We start from the raw sequence: 19700 nt of genomic DNA, 5'->3' as shown, positions 1-19700 counted from the left end.
ATGTTTTCGTTTAGCTGCCATCGCTGCCATCCTTCCTACAAGACCAGTGGTGCATATGAACAGTCCATAACCCTCCTACTGCTCACATAAGTGACCTCATTCCTTTTTACAGTACTCACATAGGAGAAAAAACAGACTGTTCAATGTGAATCACAGAATCTGCCATTGCAGTGCTACTTTGTGTCTGTGTCAGTATCACTGTGTCTGCATTTGTTTATAGAAAATGACAAACATTGTATGTGAATATGATATGGTATATAGGCTTTGTTAGGTTATTAAGACTAATGTCTGTGCTGTTATTTTGGATGCTGTCCGCCAGATTCACTTCCTCTGCACAATAATGTTCCCCTAGGATCTGTTAATGCCTCTTTGTTTTTCAGTTGACATCTGTACAGCAGGTACCTTTCTAGAATGAGATCAGGTCAGGGTAAATCATCTGTGCATCAGCCCAATACAGAGACGAAGCATTGATTGGTCACAAAGCAAAAAGTGTCTCTGTTCACCTCACATGCTACTCCTCTTATTTGGTGTTAATCCGTATGAGTGAGCCCTGTGTTAGCGATTCTCTTAGGAGATTAGTCACTCTGTTGTATTCACTCAAGTGGAAGCAGCTTTCACCATACAGCCCTTATTTCCTCTTACTACACATCCGTATTCCTACAAACATAGGTAATTTAAATTAGTCTACTGAGGCTTCGAAGTCTGACATTGGTATGACATGCAGTCAGACCAATTCATAGTTTAATGGTGTAGCAGCAGTAGGTAACAATTATTATGACAGTTACAGTAGATATATTTAACATAGATACTGTATGTACAGTATTCCTAATATCCACTTGAATCTTAAAGTGGACCTCTCACCTGTAGAAAGAAATTTTATTTATTAAATGTTCTGATCAGTTTAGTTTTTAGTTATAGTTCGTCAAGTGATATTGAACCTCCACCCTCACCTGATCACACAATCGAGGACTGCATTGTAGCATGCCCAGAATATTGAGCAGCTTACATGGGCCAGGGGCAAATTTGACTGTCAGTGTTGTGATAATAAGTAATTTTCTGCTGCTTATCACACTGACTCTGCATAATGCCTCCTCAGACTGCTCAGACTGCGCTCCTAGGAGACTGTGTGGCAGCCAGAATAGCCTCCTGCTTACACATCACACACACTAACACCACTACCACATGCTACTCCCAGATACACTAAGAATACCATCACTACCCTGTACTACTGCTACACACAGTAACACCACCACCGGCTACATTCACACACTGAAACAAATGAAATACTACTGCTAAATATACTACCAGCACATACTGCAAACCATATCCAAACTCAATCACATACTATTATTACTAATGCCATGCACTCCACCATACCTATGTGATACTGTCACATACAGCACTAATTAGTACTACAAATACACTAAATTACCAAATGTTTATACAGCCAACCTATTCCCTTCGTTTTATTCTTGGATGAAACATGCAGCAGAGAAGTGACTTGGTGACCTACAGAGCGGCCCATTAGAATGCACACCAAGAAATTATTTAATGACTTGGCTCATTCTTCTAACAGCAGCCCCCAGGAGCTATGGGCAGAGTCGCAGGCAGCCCTCGTCATTGAACAGCTCCTCTTTCCCATTATGAGCACATGCGCACTCTGGACAGCGAGAAAAAATTGGCTTGTGTAAGAAGCCGGGGAGACGTGCCCCCTTTTGGGGGGTTTCTGGGCAGCAGGAAATCACCCCAAGTGCCTCCCATGGGCAGCTCTAGCTCCCTTTCTCTGCTCCCTTATCCTCTTTGTGAGCTTTTTTAACCAGTAGGAAGGGCTGATATAGTTGACGGAGACTGGCACTGGAGAAACACAGCTCCCTCGCTAGTATGGCGGGCGGGCAGAGTGCAGTCTCTAGCGCCAGTGTCCCGCCTCTACCTCAGCCATCCTTGCATTTTTTTTTTAGGAATGCTAACACACAGGAGGGTCGGCAGAGGGGGAGATAGCGCCGCCCAGCTAAGCTGGATGCACAGCCATGTAGCCCCTTTCCTGAGTGAATGGGTGGGGAGAGGACTTGCTAAACATCTGTGCGAGGTACCTTTAGAAAACAGCGTAAAATAACAGCAGTTGTTACATCCTAAATAATAGACTTCAATTAGTAACTGTACTTATCCATTTTGCATCACATGAAGCATTCATGTTAATGCTCCTTGGTTTGGCAGTTTTAGAGTTAACCATGTTACTTTATCTTCCTATTATACTGTTATATGGAAATGTAAAAACAAATTCAAGTACTGTGTTTTCTGCTGGTTAAAAGCCAGTGAAATCCTGTCACTGCTTCTATTTTCAACTTGGTAAATACCATAAACCAGTGTCCTGATTATAGTCTTAATGGCCAACTGTTTTACCCAATTAGCATTCTTAATTACACGGTTCCTAATTTCATAAGAGCTACACATAGCAATTCTGTGCAAATATCAGCTTTCAGCGAGGTGGAAGTTTGAATTTTTAATTGTGAGTATGCAGTTTATATTGTGCTGTAATATGACTGGAATATCAAGATGAAACTTGTAAGAGACTGGTACTTCTCATGTTTCTTCCAATATTATGTATTCGCTTTAACTGTTAATGAATTTAGATCTTTGGCCAGAAATGAAATGGTCGTAATTATATTTTTTGTCCTGTAGTATTTCTTCCAGTTGTCTCTCTTTTGGCTCAATCCTTTGTAGGGTGGTTTTATGTGCTTTAGTTCTAAAATATTGCTTTCATTTTAGAAGTAATATTAATTTAAAAATATATTTTATATTATTTTTGATGAAATGTAACATTAAAATAATGAGGTACTAGTCTAGCCAAGAGCACATACGAGCATAAATATACTAATGGCCCCCCACAGCATTGGTGTCCCTGATAAAATGTGCCCCAGGCTAGGTTCTCATTGTTTATTAGTAATGCGCCACAAAACTCAAAATACAATATCATATAAAAGAGAACATGTGCAGACGAGGTTGAAATGGAGGTGCAGACGTAAGACGTTCCTGCTTGTGAAAGCTTACAGTCTGGAGGGAGAAGGCAATGCTGATACAATAGAAGCTTATGGGACCTGTAGTGGGCATGGGACTGCAGCTGGTAATACAGGCAGATTAGGTAGTATCAGGTGGGGGTAGGCTGTTTTGAAAGAGTGCTTAAAAGATTGAGAGAGTCTGGTTAGGTGAGGATGGTGAACAGCACAGAAAAAGCCTTGAACTGAGAGGAGATCACCAGAGAAGAGGAGAGGGGTCAGAGGTTGATCGTAGAGGGCGAGATGGTGTATCTTATGATCAGGTCTGAGTTGTATGAAAGGAAGGTGTTTGAGAGGGCTTTGCAGGTGAGGGTAAGAAGCTTGAACTAAATTCTAGAGGAAATAGGGAGCCGGTGCAAGGATAGAGAGGAAGTTTAGTCTTTCCGCAGCATTCAGGAATGATTGTAGACAGGAAAGACATGAGAGAAAGACAATGTAGTAGGATGTTGTAGTAGTCAAGGTGGGAGATGATGAGAGAATGCATAAGGGTTTTTGTAATATACTGTGTGAGAAAGGGGCATAGTCCGGCAATGTTTTGAAGAATGAGGCAGTACAAGGGACTGTATGTCTAGAGTGAAGCTGAGGGTGGCGTCCATGATGACTCAAGACAGCGGGCTTGGGGAATAGGGGAGATAAGGAAATTGTTAAATGTAAGGGTCGTAACACGTCCGGGTGGAGATTGCAGAAGGCAGTTGGACACGTGGGGTAAGAGAGGAGCAGAGAGCTAGATTTGTGTGTTAAAGGAACGTATAAGCTCAAAGAGAGAAGAGGTGTAAAGGAGAAGAACAGCCTTGAGGAACCCCAACAGAGGGAGGGAGTGGAGGAGAGGATATGTTGGTAGTAGACACTGAAGGGACACATACTATGTTGGTGAGCAATGTTTTTTGTTCATGAAATAATAAACCCTTTTTTATCACAAATGTGTTCTTTTGTAAATCCAGTGGCTGGCTGTTGCTGTTGTGCTGAAGATCACATCAGATAAGTTCTACCGTCCCACATCTGTCTACTGTCTAACTCCCTCATTCGTCCTGTCACGTCTTATGCTGCATTCTGTGTGAGCTCCACTCATCTGTGTTACTGACATGTATTACCTCCTCTATTTGTTACTTGCTTCTGTATCCGCTATGGAATCTGTGGCGGCTTATCAATAAATTAATAATAGTAAGTCTTGCATTGTAATCCCACTCCACATGCTCCTGGTTTAGAAATCGGGAGCATGTGTGGGCTACTTGAAGATGCGCTTACAAAGCTGGTGGAATCTCTAGTATACAGCTAGATACAGTATGTTTGAAAGATGGGGGAGCAACTGCTCCTCCTTATAATGTCTTTTAATAGGCTTAAGCTGGCTAACACATGCTGTGATATCACAGCCGTATTCAGTCGATTTGGTGGATATTGCAGCATGTGTCTACCTAAAACGGCCCCTGTGCCACATAATTACCGAATTGTAATTGTTTGGATCATTATCATCATGTTGGTAAATGAGGCTGGACAATGGTCGCGGTTGATCTGTGTGTGCAGTCCTCTTCCAACTGCAGGAACAGGCCAGTGAAGTGATTTAGGCAGTTGGTTCATACTCTATAAAGGCTGGGTTACATCTAAATTGAGCGCTTATGTGGCCAAATTTGTAATTGATTCTGTTGCTGGGTGATTAGCAGCACAACCAGCCTGTATGTGGTCAGCATTGCAATAGGTCTTCTTTGGTTGTACTGGACATCAGGGGGTAAATTTATCAAGCTGCGGGTTTGAAAAAGGGGAGTTGTTGTCTATAGCAACCAATCAGGTTCTAGCTGTCATTTTGTAGACTGTACTAAATAAATGATAACTAGAATCTGATTGGTTGTTATAGACAACATCTCCACTTTTTCAAACCCACAGCTTGATCAATTAATCCCCAGGTGTGTAATGTAACAGAAGGTTTCCCCTCATACATGGAGCCTTATTTTAAAGACTTTCAATTCTGAAAAATTCCTTAAGATTTCTATATACATAAAAATTATACTAGTGATTTCTTTTATTTGAAGGACATCCGCACTACTAGAGTTCAAGACATTCATAATTAGGGATTTTGGTTTTAAGTGAAAAATCCCGAGAACCCTCCCATTAAGGGCTTTTCAGGCATTTCCTGTTAAAAGTGAAAAAGCCAGAAATCTTCACCACACTGCTGTCCACGTCGGCACCGCTGACATCGCCTCTATCAGCCAATTGCATCTTGGGTCCTCCCAGTAGTATAGGTTCATTCATGCAACTACCCTCAGAGTTAATGTTGGCAGCTTCTAATGCCGTTGTGTTAGGAGCTGTAGGCAATTGGCACAAACACTGCCTACAATACTGAATGATTATTACCTGGTATTCTCCCTAGTTCAGTGTGTCTTTTTATGCCTATAATGGTTCAGAGATGCACTCCTTGCTCCATCCTGTTCTGTTTAAACAGGCAGTGGTATTGTTGATGTCCCTCTGTTTGCCTGGGATGTTCCTGTGTACACTTTGGATTCAAGTTAACTTTCAACAGTGTTATGTAGGAAATACCTGGCATACGCTGAGTGGCCCTCCGGCACTTATGTGCCCAAGGTGTGAGGGCCGAAAGGTAATTTTGGTTGTCTGCTCATAGGTACCCTGATTGCTGGGTGGAGTGAAGAGAAGAGTCACTTTGTGCAAGTAGAAAAGGAGGGTCAGAGACAGCAGTGGTGTTATTCAAGAAACATCAAAGTGTCTCATATCCCTTTGCTGGTATTTGGCCGCTGCAGTGAACAATTAGAAACTAGTGGAGCAAACCTCGAAACATATCAAATAATGTTGGACAGTAAGTACTGCTTAGGCAGTGATACCCTTTGGCAAGATGATTTTAAGAGGGACAGGCATATAAGAAGACCAGAGAAAAAGGAACGGTTTGTTTAATACTGGAGGCTGCTTGCTGGTCATTGCCATGACTGGAGGCTGCTTGCTGGTCATTGCCGTGACTGAAGGCTGCTTGCTGGTCATTGCCGTGACTGGAGGCTGCCTGCTGGTCATTGCCGTGACTGGAGGCTGCTTGCTGGTCATTGCCGTTACTGATGGCATGTTACTGGACAATACTATTACTGGGGATTATTTGTGCGCAATACTGCTGGCATACTATACTGCTGATGTTAACTGGCAGTTCATAAGCATGCTAGTGAAGTCCTCAGTGTTTGTGGCTCATAGTAACCGTATTAGGACCCCTTTGCACCTAGCAAGTTGCGTATCGCTGATCTAGATACTAGACTTAAGTTAGCAACATTTTCATTTGCACTGTCTAATTTTCTAAGCAAGCTAGTATAAATGTGTCTGGCACATATTTGTCTAGTCAGTCTAGAATATTATTCCTTATTTTATTTGATTTCTTTAACATTAAACACTATGGGGCTGATGCAGAGTGTGACATACGCCAGTTTGCATAGTGTATATTGTGTGAAATCACTCTGCACATGCCCCTATGTAGATTAGCGTGATTCTAGCACTTTGCCCAGAGAGGTAGGACGAGGGACGTAAGGGGTGTGCAAACGCAGGCGGAGTACACTAAAGACATGCTCACGGATACCCCTGTTAGGAAACACATGTTTTGTGCAAATACGCGCTGATGATGATAAACCAGGTGCATATGATGTGGAGTCTGACGTCTCTGGAGATGCGCACTGCTCTGCAAATAGGTGCAAGATTTTTTTCCTTTTAGGCCTACTCCCGTTTTGCATATAACTCTGCAGCAGCCTCTCTATATATCTGAGATCAGACCGTTTTCACGAAATGTGTAGATGATTAAATATAATATGTCTCAGCAGTTTCTCTCTGTGAAGCATGCACCCATTTCATCATAGCAAATTTGGTATGTCTCTGTAACATCTCCTACCATTCACTGGCTCATTTAAAGAGCTGAAACTTATAATTAGCACAGAAACTATTTCAGGTAAAATGATAGACAGTGTTTTCTGGTAGGAAGTGTAGTAATAATAGAACGGAAGAATGCACTGTGTACCTGCCCCCTACGTGTTCTGTAAAGCAGAACAGTAGCGGTATCAGCATATATCCCTGGTCACATCAATTATTTATTGTTCTTAGTGAGTTTCTTGTCTGCAATAAAGGAGATGTAGCCTTCAACGTTTTATTCTGTCTGTGCTACAGTTGTTGCTCACACACAAAAAAAGCTGCCTTGTGTTGCTTCACACTGCTTGCTTTATTGACTTTTTGTCCTGACAGACAGGCTAAAATTTCCTTCAGTTAGTAAAACAGAATTGCAGTGAAAGACTTTGGTAACTTTATTGGCCATGAAACCCCCCAAGTTATAACATAATGAAATTAATTTTAGAGCACAAAAATGCAAACTGCTTGCTTTCTCTCTAATTGTTTCAAATGGATATTTGTCTTTTAGATTATGTGCAGATAAAATCATGCAAACAACTACTACCCAGTAAAGAAATTATTTAGGTGTTCTCCTAGCCATAAAACCCCTTCTAGAGATGGTGGAATTCTGGATAGTGAAATTCAAATACTTACTTTTAGGGGGGAATTCAAATCCCCCCGAAGTAGCACCGCAAAATCTCTATTACCTTTATTCAGATAAATTTAACCCAGCTATCTCTCAGGGAGCTGCGAGAAAAAGCTGGCGTTTAAACTACCGTAATAACTGTATTTAAGCGCACGATTACCGTAATAACGGTATTTGAATTCCCCCTTTAAGATTATATAATAACATTGTGCAATAGCATAGAGGGGACTCCTAGAAACATGCCCTATTTGGGTATTTTAAGAGCAGAAATTAGAACCTTTGCTATAATAATCACTGCAAACTAAAAGAGACACTCATGGTACCAGGTCATAATGCATTTAGTCAGATACATGCCAAATTGCCCTCATGTTAAAACAATGGGGGCATGCCCCATTTGCAACTACAAGAATATGACTGATATTTACAAATAGTATACAGACACATGTATCATCTTTGCATGTCAACCAAAAAAGTAGTTTCAGCAATATACCCCCCTATTACAATACAGAAATGTCCATATAAACATATGGGACCCAATCTCGGACAATCACATTGCTCATATCACACAAACTTACTAAAGGGGGATTTTCAGGGGTGTTATGAAAGATTGACAGCTCAGCTCTGTTTAAAAGAAAAATAACAAAATGACTATCCAATTAGCTTTTCCCAGTAACACCTTTTTTAGCTTTTGTCAGTTACATGAATTTCTAGTGTGCACCTGTAGAATGTAAATATTGACATGAGCCGCATCCATTAAGGGGAGAAAATTAATTCCCAGAACTCCATCCCCCTGAGTAAAACACACTGTTACTCCTTTGTTGGGTGCGTTTCTTGTCAGTCATACCATGTTTTCTGATAGTTTCCAGTTATCTCTATGTCGACTTCCTCTTGAGATTTTTATATTCACAACACAGTGGTGAGAAACATTTCCCAAGGCAGCTAAAGATGATTCCAGTGGCATCTCTTTACCGGCTTTAAAAAAAAATTCTAATATACATTTTGCTTGTTAAAATGTGTTATTTGCTACACAGCCTTACAAAGTAAACAAGCTGTCAGTTCAGTGAATCATTCAGTGACCTGCTTGGTAGAATGGCTTTCTTTGAGCTAGACCAGGGGTAGGAAAACTGTTCAACTATAATCCCAGCATGCTTTGTCAGGCTTGATCTACCTGTGTGCATTGCTTTTATAGTGTTCTATAGATGCTTTATCAATAACCTATGCTTGTCTTTTAAGCCTTACTACTTACCTATTTTGCACACTGCTGTACAGAAAATACATATATGACCGACAATATATTATGTAAATGGGGGGTGGGGTGGGCGGGGGCTGGAGCCATTTAGAAAAGGTATCTAGTCAAAAGGTATAAAATCGATCGTATATTTTTTTTTTTTAAACAATATCAGAGAATTCTGCAATTTTGCAGCAGAATTGTTAAATCCATTTAGTGTTCATGTTCCTACTAATGCCCTCTGACACCCTTTGCATTGGCTTACTGAATTAATTCGGTCTTAACTGCAATTTGCTTGGAATGCTGAATGGCCTCAAAATAATGTTGTTACATTAGCATAATGCTACTAAGATGTATTACCACTGTATTTTGTTAAATATTTAGTAGGTAAATTTACATTACAATTGAAGGCACTGACCAGAAAAGCTGATGAACACTGGATAGTCTGTCTATTAAAGCTGGTCTTTTTCATTAAAAGAATTGTGACAAGTGAAGTGAAGCATTAGCTGACATTGATTGTTGATCCTTGGCCTTGCCCTCAAGATATACCTCTGTCTTTTATTTAGTCGCTAATATCCCATTGTTGCAATATTTTGATAAGTGTTTTTCTACAGCTCCTTTTTTATTTATTTTTTATATATAACGGTGCTTTATAAACAAAGGATAACTAAACTACGTGTACTGAAATCAGAATATAAACTCTGCACTAAACAATAGTCTTGTCAACCAGATTTTGCAAATTGCCATATACTGGATTATTCTAATTTGTCCTTGAACAGTATACTTTTTTAGAGCCATGCGTTTATATGGATGGAATGTGCTATATATATCTCTGCCATGTTTACTACCAAGTAGTTTACATTACCAGAGTTTGCAGTGACTGAATCATTTAGATTGAGCTTTTACTTGTAAAGCTGGGTACACACTACACGGTTTTCGTCCAATAATCGGCTCAATCAGCCGACATACGACCGCTTGTTCAAAAGTCGGGTCAGTGTGTGTAGCAACACGATGGTCGAAAGTCTGTCGAAATGGACGATTGTCGCCTCATTTGGTTGGTCGTACCGTTTAATATTTTCGTTCCAATCTCGTTTCCGTTGTGTAGGGTGTATAAACTTCCGACCGATACACAACAGTGAGTATGAAATTACAGTCATTGCTCATGACAACATGGCTGTAAAAAGTCGCTAAAGGGACATCCGCTCTTCCCTTTATCGTCCTAAACAAGGCTAGTGTGTATGCAGTCCATGGACCGAGCGATCGGAACATCGATTGCATGTAAAATCGATCGGCATAAAAAGTTGGTGGAAAATTCTGTAGTGTGTATCTAGCTTAAAGTATATTTGTTGCATACACTATAGCTGCTGGTCAGGAAACAGTATAGCTTTATATTAAGTTGGTGCACATCGTAAAGTAGGGCAGCTTATAGGTCCATGACAATATTGTGCCAAATATACAGCACTGTTAAAGTAAAAGGTTAAAGTGAGAACTATTTGTAAGCCATCACATCTCCATAAAAAGATATGGAAGACACAGCCATTGTCTACGATTATACATATTACTTAAATGTAGTGTATGTTAATTGAGGACAAATAGACTAATGCGAACAAGACCATTGAGTGGATTCCTATGATTGAGTAGAGTCTGTCAAAATGACTAGTTTGTAATTGAGGTGAATTCTGTGGTAACATTCACAATTACGGAAATTCAACTCCTTGGAATGCCTGGTTTTCTGGAGTGTGGGTAAAAGGAGACTGAACGGTACATTAAGATTTAAAGTCCTGTAATCTGGACTTTAATAGACCTACGAAAGATCTGGCATTTTGGTTGTTGTGGTGTTATTTTCTCAAAGTGAAAGGAAAATATGTACTAGGATTCGCAGCCCAGGCACATCCGACTTTCAATGTAACTGTGCTGTTTTCCTACAAAGGAATGTACCACATTTTGACTGTGGTGTAACGGTCAGTACAGGTCATTTTGTAGGCTTGTCCTTATTAAGCATAGAGCCGCTATCTGGTCACCCACTGAAGGAAACCGTCCAGAGACAGGAAAGATGTTGTTATAAAGCCAATGAAGACGGAGAGACGCATAATCATTCTGACAGCCTGTTTCACTTTGCATTTAATGCGTTTGTGAACACAGCAGGGATTATTTACTGACAGTTCACGCCTGTTTTACCCTTTTTTCCAGTTGAACGTAAAGGAATGTATTCTGTGATCTAGCTTACATCCACCACACACATGTGGTGATTATTAAATATTTCCAGCACCGTGTGTCAAACAAGTTTAAATGTCAAATTGAATAGAATCATCTTTTTCACATTTAAAATTAGCCATCCTCCTGCTGGAGAATTACACTGGTGTAGGTATGAGTTTTGCTGGAAAGCAAAATAACATATATATTTTTTTTCTTTTTGTTTTTTGAAGGAGGAGACTGCACCCAATCAGATGATACTTGTATCAAAGTCCTACGGAAAATCGCTCTATCTTTGTAACTTATAACCATTCTGATTTTGTTAGTATGACTGGAAAAAAAGCAAATATATTTGCTTGCTTTGGGTTACAAACATGGAACCATTTGCATTTTCTTATTTCTCAGTGTGCAGGTTTATAAATTGTACACCATGTTGACACGTCACAAATGTCCGTACTTGCATTGTATCATTTCAAAGTGCCTAGAATGTATAACATTCTAAATTCAGATGCTACAATTCCTTCCACACCAATGCTAAAAACAGGATCAACTAAAAGCCCAGGCTGCCTTGCAGCTAAAAGTCAAATAATTGCAAAAACTATCATACAGTTTATTAAAAGAATATGGTTTTGATTTATTTTAAAATAACTTATTTTATTGTCAAATAACTTGTTTTATTGCATATTAAAGAAATAATAGAACACATGTTCTATTAATAATTGTTTGCAATAATTCAGCAATAACGTAAATAGAAATTGAAGAATATGACCTGGAGGTAAATGTATCAAGCTGACAGTTTTCCGGCGGGTTTGAAAAGTGGAGATGTTGCCTATAGCAACCAATCAGATTCTAGCTATCATTTTGTAGAATGTACTAAATAAATGATAGCTAAAATTTGATTGGTTTTTCAAAAATGCAGAAAAACTCTCAGCTTGATACATTTACCCCCTGGCAGAACGAATAAAGGAGGAGTATGCTAATTGACAGGTATCATCCAGTCAAAAAAGCACCCCTAATTCCCACATCTCCCAAATTGCTAATTTCATTCTCCCACAAGCTCCTCATTTGATTAAACTTTTCCAATTTCCTCTAATGTAGTGCTTTCCACCATTACATCACACAATAAAGAGACTTTACTGTATGTTATGTTTTGTGTTTTTTGTGAAATATCATTTGCATTGCTGCATTAATCACTAACTTCTTGTCCCCTGTAGCTTAAATAAACTGAATCCATTGAACATAGCTTAAAACTTGTGTCCTTAAGATGCAATCATTGTTGCAATGGGGTAATTGTATTGCCCCAGCAGGATATATTTTAATTCTGTATTTACTGATCTTTCATCTGAAGGTGGAAAACCACTTCAACATACCAATGTAAAAGCGGTTAATAAAACAGAACACCACAAAAAATATTTTTTTTTCAAGATTTTAATCATTCTGCTTTGGGAAATGGCGTTTCAGGGGTACTTTCTGTATATTTGATGCACTGTAATATACTGTTGAATTTTGATTATTTTGAATATAGCAAGTATTCATGTAATCCTTTCTTACCATACATACAATCCAAATGAACCATGTTCCTTCTGACATGGCAAAGCCTCCTTCTGAAGGACAGATACTTACTTTGAGTCCTTTTTAAAGAAAAATGGGAAAAAACCTTGCTTCCAAATTTTACATTATACACTCCTACAGATAAAGGCCTGAATACGTAATGGCATTGTTCAGGGTCCATAGAACTCATCTGTTTTGCTTAATTAATACTTTTGCTCTGTTTCAGCTCTTTGGAGCTTGAAAAACAAGTTGATATTTTGCACTAAATATTTTGTTAGTGAATAGTTTACAGACTTCTCATTGGTTCTTGTAAATACAACAGTGTTCAGTATTAACTGATATCAGAAAATATATCTGTGAGTAATGTTTCTTTGCTTTCATCACTATAAATAGTCCTAAAAAGTGGTTATGAGACATCTGCATTTAAAACCTTATTCCTCTGCATTTATTAACCTGAATATTTCAAGCCAACATAATGCTTTCTCAGATACGGTAAAATAAAATATTACCCATAGTCCACGATTGGACAATTCTCCTTCGAACCACATTCTAAAGTAATGGTAGAATACTTGTGGCTTCATCCAGCACAATATTTAAGCCACACATGAGAGTACCCTTGTTACACTGGTTGAGAAGATTAAAAATTTGTGTTGTTTCATAGACATGTGTGATGTTGGTAAAAAGTCCAGGGCTGATGAATAATGGGCAAAGAAAATTATATGACCAAATTATGTCCCTTTTTTTTTACACTTTTTATAAAGCGATACTAGCTCCGTAGAAATTAAATGCCCCTGGGGGCACATCTACAAGCACATGTCAGTCAAACAGAGCAGTGGAAAATGCTTGGGATCATGAAGTGTATGACGTTAATCTAGAGAATAACCTTCTCACTTTCAGCATGTTTATGGATTCTTTTTCCCAGTTACATGGAATCTCATGCCAAAACAAATTACAATAAAATGGTACCTCGGCTCTTAGTCTAAAAACTAGAAAATAGAGTTTTTCCTACTTCACGTGTGTGGACGCCTATGGAGTAAAACCTTTGCCTCACAAGACGGTCTCGCCCATGTTTCTTTGCTGTGCACCTTTATTTCTTCAGCTCCTGGCACTTGTTAAACCATTTGGGTTGTTATGCACAGCAACCTTTACAGCTTTGACCCCACTGACTGAACTCTTCTAGCGTTAGCCAAGCTGCGTACTCAGACAAGTCATTGAGTAATATGAAGACTAAGTGAAATCGCACAGCACTGACAGGGTAACTAGTACTCTGAGCTCCCCGGGAAAATTATCATTTACATTTCTACCTACAATACATCCTAAAGCAGTCTATGTTGGTGAAGTCTGCTTTTGTGTACGCATTACGTCACGTAATATGGAAGAAATGAACCCATTGCAGGGTGCAGGTGTACCACATGCCTTTTCAGAGTAGACCTGGAATGAAAGAACAGCTAGACGTGATTATGAACTTTGCCTATTAGTTTTAATGAAGTGTATTAAGTGAATAGGACCAGAATATGTTTATCGAGCTCCGATTATGGCACACTCTCGAGTACATTTACGTTTTGTCAGAAGTGCAAACTAGTGAGCATATGAAGCTTTAAGAATGGCCATCTGTTAGTCTTAGGCTCTTGGATGACAGTCAAACTGCTCTAAAAATAAGCCTGTCTAACTGCAAGGGGCAGAAAACATCGTTCTTATTCACCCATTGGAAAGGATTGAAGATATAAATACACTATCCCTATTTCTATCACAATTGCCTATTTTGATATAGACTGTTTTTTGTGTCTGTGGTATTGTATAACATGAAAATAATTTCTGCACAGTACATTACTGCTCTCATCATTTTTGTGTTGTTTTTTTTTTAAGAACAGTAATTACATTTTCAGAGGGGAACCATGTTTTTTTATGACAGTAGATCTCAACAGAGACAACTTATTTATTTTCTGGCTGCCCAGAGAGGCGGTGTTGTGTAAAGCAGAGGTAGGCCACCTATGGCTGGGCTGGTGGTTTCCCCCCTGGGGTATGTAGTTCCACAATCGCTAGGGAGTTGCAGGTTGCCAAACCCTGCTGTAAAGATTTCCTGTTTGCTAATGACCAGGTGTGCAGTGAGGACAAACAATGCTTTTTTTTCCAGGTATATTTCAGTCATTCTGTTAATAAGTATAAGATCATAAAAGAAAATATTAAAGAATTGGGGTATGGTAAAACACACTTTATTTGTATCTTGGCTGACTATTTTATTTTATTTTGTACTCCTTTTACATTTAAAAATATTTTTAATATCGTATGTAACAGATCGTTGCTTTTTTACCTTCTTTAATCCGATTTATACAGCTTCTGACATGTATTTTCCGCAGTGTACCAGCTTACGTCTTCACATCCAGTGTATCGTATATCTACATAGCACGTAATGGTGTTATTAGTGCTGCATAAGACATACAAGCAAAATGTATATATGCTTAAGCTGGTGTGATGTCTGTTGCGAGACTGATATATTAATAATATAATAAATCCCAGGCGTGCTTAGCTGAACATACCTTGATTCTGTATTGTTCCAGAGAGCAGAGTTCCCATTGAGCACTTCATTATCAGATTTAGAACCACATACCATTCCGTTATTGAACTGCCTGTTGCAATCAATGCAGCAGCCACACAGATTTCAAATACTATCCTCTGCTTGCAGACTGTGTCTCCCCGTCTAGTGATGATTGTGCATTATCTTTTAAATGACACCAGCTAAATGAGTATGGATTTGTCTTGCATGGATAGGCGCTACTGAAAGGACAGTGCACGTATTCATTTGCATTCTTTGCTTATTTCTCAACAGAAATAGCCAAAGAGGACACCTTTTTGAAGAAACCATGTAATAGATTTGTTGCTAAACATTTTATTTTCTATAGTGTTCTCAGTTAGTGTACATTCATATTTACACCAACTGCACCAGCATATTGGTCTATCCTATATATATTTTTTTTAGACATTTTTTGTAGCAGAGACATTAGTATCTTTACATTGAAAGGGTGAAAAATGCCATGCAGATCATCACCATTTATTTATATAGCGCCACCAGTTCCGCAGCGCTGTACAGAGAATGTTTGTCATTCATAGAAGTACCTGTCCCATTGAGCTTACAATCTAAATTCCCTAACATACACACTCACTCACAGACTAGTGTTAATGTTGTCAACACCTGGTTAACCTACCAGTGTGTTGTGGCGTGTTGGTGAAAACCAGAGCACCTGGGGGGAACTCACGCAAACACGGGGAGAACACACCGATAAGGCCCTGGTCGGGCCACACTGGGCCTGATTCAGGTTATAAAAGAGCACGGAACTTGAGCGTAGTTCCTACCGTATTCAGAGTGAAACAGATCTCAGGATGGGTGAATATGGGCTTAAGTGTCATTTGCGTTCGGACATAAATTGCATGCAAGTGTCTTCATTGGCTTACGGTCAGTTTATTAACCTGCTCAGAGCTATTTCACGCAAGATTGGGCAGCACAGTGGCTCCAGTGGTAGCACTTTTGCCTCGCACCCATGGGGTTATGAGTTTGATTCCCGATCAGGGCCTTATCTGTGTGGAGTTTGTATGTTCTCCCTGTGTTTTGAATATGTTTCTTGTGGGTGCTCCGTTTTTCTCCTACACTCCAAAAACATACTGGTAGGTTTATTGGCTGCTCGCAAAATGAATCCTAGGGCTAGATTTACTAAGCTGCGGGTTTGAAAAAGTGGGGATGTTGCCTATAGCAACCAATCAGATTCTAGCTGTCATTTATTTAGTACCTTCTACTAAATGACAGCTAGAATCTGATTGGTTGCTATAGGCAACATCCCCACTTTTTCAAACTCGCAGCTTAGTAAATCTAGCCCCTAGTCTGTGTGTGTGTTAGGGAATTTAAACTGGGGCAGGGCCTGATGGGGATAACGAATTTTCTGTGTACAGCACTGCAGAATTGGTGATGCTATTTAAATTGTGATGATGTTGAAGATACGCTAGACAAATGTACGTCCAAACATAAATCTGGATTAGTGTTTAAAATTGCTCTAGCACCTACTTGATCAGTTTTACTAAGCTGTTCCCTACCCTAGTCAATACAGAACCTGCAGATTAATTACATTCATCACTGTAAAATGCCAGCAGGTGGGTGATGGGAGGAGCAATCAGGGGTCACCAACCTCTTGGTTTACGGCAGCAGCTGTGAGAAAAACTAGACTAACCCCAGGATAAATAATTTTACTTTATAGAAAAATTGTGAGTTTGTGTATTTTTCCACTGCGATTCTATGTCTCTTTACATTGGAAACCTCATAAGAGTATGTCCCTACAGATAGTTTGACACAAAACTTGTGTAGTTGTGTTGAAATCTGTAGTGCTCGCCACCTTGTGGCCTCATTAGAAACTTTATATTTTGTTTGAATGGGGTCACTGCTCCCCAGGAGATGGAGCCCTCTCAATGGAAGAATCATTAGTTAACTATTTCCTAAAGACAATTTTCATTAAGCACATGTCATTAGAATGATGGAGTGTCATTTATCATCTTCTGGGAAGATGATAGATATAATATATGCAAATAGAAAATGCTTCATTATATTGATGCCCGTGAAGGGTCAGTTTATGGCAGCTCTTGCATCACCAAAATAGAATAAAACATGGTTTTGTAGTAAATAAGTAAATTAGATACAATTGGTTGTCACAATATTCAGACACTGCAATTCAACTAAAGTAAGTAGGTAACTGCAATGAGGTAATGTGCACAGACAACAAATCAGATGTTTGCTTTCCTTTTCTGAGCTGTTTAAGAAAAATGAGTCTGATTGTCATGGGTTACACCATTTTTGTGCACCATAATTTTAAATAGTAGTAGTTCTTGTGTAATATGTAAGAACACTGAAAAATACATTACAGTAACCTATAGCAATCAATTATTATTAGCAGCTTGGGACTTTTGGAGGCTATATGTGCAAAACAGACCTAAAGGATCCTATATTTAAACATTCTTTAGATACTAATAGGTAAATTGGCTGCTATCAAGTTGACCCTAGTCTGTCTGTGTGTGTATGTTAGGGAATTTATGTAAGCTCCAATGGGGCAGGGAGTTATGCGAGTACAGCGCTGCGGAATTAGTGGCGCTATATAAATAAATAAATGATGATTATACTGTCCTGCAGAGTTTATCCAACGTTGGCCTTTCCTGTAGAGTTTCCAGCATACGCTCCTCCTACATCTCTGTATCACCTTTGACGCCATTATCAGATTAAAATGGACTAGCATGTATAGTTTTTTGTTTCTACTAAATGTCCCTCAATATTCTATTTCAGTAAATGAATGTTTTGACTTTATCACTACTGTATACTTAATTGTATACTAAAATTTAGCTTGGTTAATTAATTTATTTGTTTACTTAATGCCAAAAGGGGCCAAAGGTTGGAACTGGATATGATTAATTTCTAGGAAAGCATGTTTGTCTGTGTGTGGGGGTAAGTGTCTGTCCTGCATCTATGGCTGTCTGCTCTGGCACTGAAGAGGTTATCACCAAAATGAACATGTGTTGCTGTTGAGCAGTTTGGAATTCAGCTGGATCTGCTCAGGCATTTCTAGGGTTGTAAACACACATCTCTGCCAATTTATTTTCTCTTGGCAAAGGAACTCTCTCTCCAGTTGTTGTAGAGAACAAAGGATACAATACGGTAAACGGCCTGAAGGTGATGGAGAGATTTTTTTATTTTTTTTTTATCATTGCGGCCAGAAAAAAAATCCCCCAGGGCAGGCTTTCTTCCCTTCCCGTTGCTACTTATTTATCTCCACCTCCCTGTGTGCATTGAAATCCTGGTGGCAGCACTAGGCTGCTGCGGGAGGGGTGATCTGTGTTCATGTCAGCATCAGTACAAAGAATTATGTGTCATATTGGCAGCCATTCCTTATGTGCTTTCTTTTCCTTCATTTTCTCCTGTTTTTTTCTTCTTTTTTTTTTGTAACAAATGAGAGGCTTTTATGTGACGCTCTTCATAAATGGTACTGAGTAGGAGGGTATGGGTTCTATTATTGCGCCCCTCATGCATTTTCTCCTTTCTTCGTCTTTTTAGAACCACACGTTGAGCCAGCACGCACAGTGAGCCGGTGGCACTACAGGACTTCTCTCCGCAGAAGACTTGACGGAGGCACAGTGGGGAAAACCATTTGAACATTACATCCAATCAAAGTGTCATTTGCAACCCAGATGTAAAACTCTAATGATTTGGCCATGAGGCGCTGCTATTATAAGCAGCTGGAAATGAATATTAATGGGAGAGATTAAAAGTATTTCATGTTCAGTATTTTTATTGTTCTGCTTCTTACTAGTGTTCTTTAGAGCTTCTGCTTCTGACTGAATTTATAGTGTTAGAATAATCAGTTCCAATGACATTGTCTTTGGTTGCTTATTGTATTATATTGATAGTTCAATGCTTGAAGTGTTATTTTTTATTTTCTTCACCATTTAATTGCTAATTTTTAGTTGTGTGTTTTTATGTGATGTGATTGGACTGACAGCTGTCTATTCCACTTTTATTATTTTATTTTTTACTTAAAAAAAAAATGGAACTAATGCTTTGATTGGATTCGTCAGTTCACAGAGGACAGTCTAATGAATATAATCAGCAACTGGATGGTCTGCTTTCTAAATGTGACTTTATCTGATTTGCAATAACTAAAGTACAGTTGAATAAAGGGACATAAGTTTAAAACAAAATCTTGGTTTTCAAAGCCTTTTGTCTGTTCCTTCATTAAACAGTGTCCAGCTCACATTAATCTTTTCTGTGGAAAGTACAAATGGAATGTTTTCAATGCTGCAATTAAAGGGATTATAATACCGTCTAGAAAATCAATTGAGGTTCATATTATAGTGCAATTATATGTGAAATACAAGGATAATGGAAATCATTTTGTTACTTTGCTAATGATTTGTAAATACTGTTGTTCAGAAATTGCTAGATTAGTATCATAATATCAAACATCTACACAATAAGAGGCAGTGAAGCTCTTGATATTTGCAAAACTGCGTCTATTTCACTTTGTGTGTGTGTGGGCTACATGAGTATCGGTCCACTATAACATATATATTACATTACATAATCAGCTTTTATAGCTGCAGAAACTAAACACTGCTTACATAAATTTTTTTAAATCTTACAAAGATG

At 38.9% G+C, this 19700-nt stretch overlaps 1 protein-coding gene across 1 annotated transcript in view; it reads left to right on the top strand.

Moving 5' to 3' along the window:
• The window catches only part of ZNF423 (zinc finger protein 423), a 200668-nt gene extending 181416 nt beyond the window's left edge, over nucleotides 1-19252 (top strand). The window contains exon 8 of the mRNA XM_075188844.1: nucleotides 18609-19252. Within this exon, the coding sequence (XP_075044945.1) occupies nucleotides 18609-18638 (30 nt within the window). The 3' untranslated portion in view covers nucleotides 18639-19252. The remainder of the gene's footprint in view (nucleotides 1-18608) is intronic.
• The last annotated feature ends 448 nt before the right edge of the window (nucleotides 19253-19700 follow it).

The sequence above is a fragment of the Mixophyes fleayi genome, chromosome 10 (assembly GCF_038048845.1).
Source record: "Mixophyes fleayi isolate aMixFle1 chromosome 10, aMixFle1.hap1, whole genome shotgun sequence".
In the NCBI taxonomy this organism is placed as follows: Eukaryota; Metazoa; Chordata; class Amphibia; order Anura; family Limnodynastidae; genus Mixophyes; species Mixophyes fleayi.
This window is presented reverse-complemented; position numbering and strand designations above follow the sequence as displayed.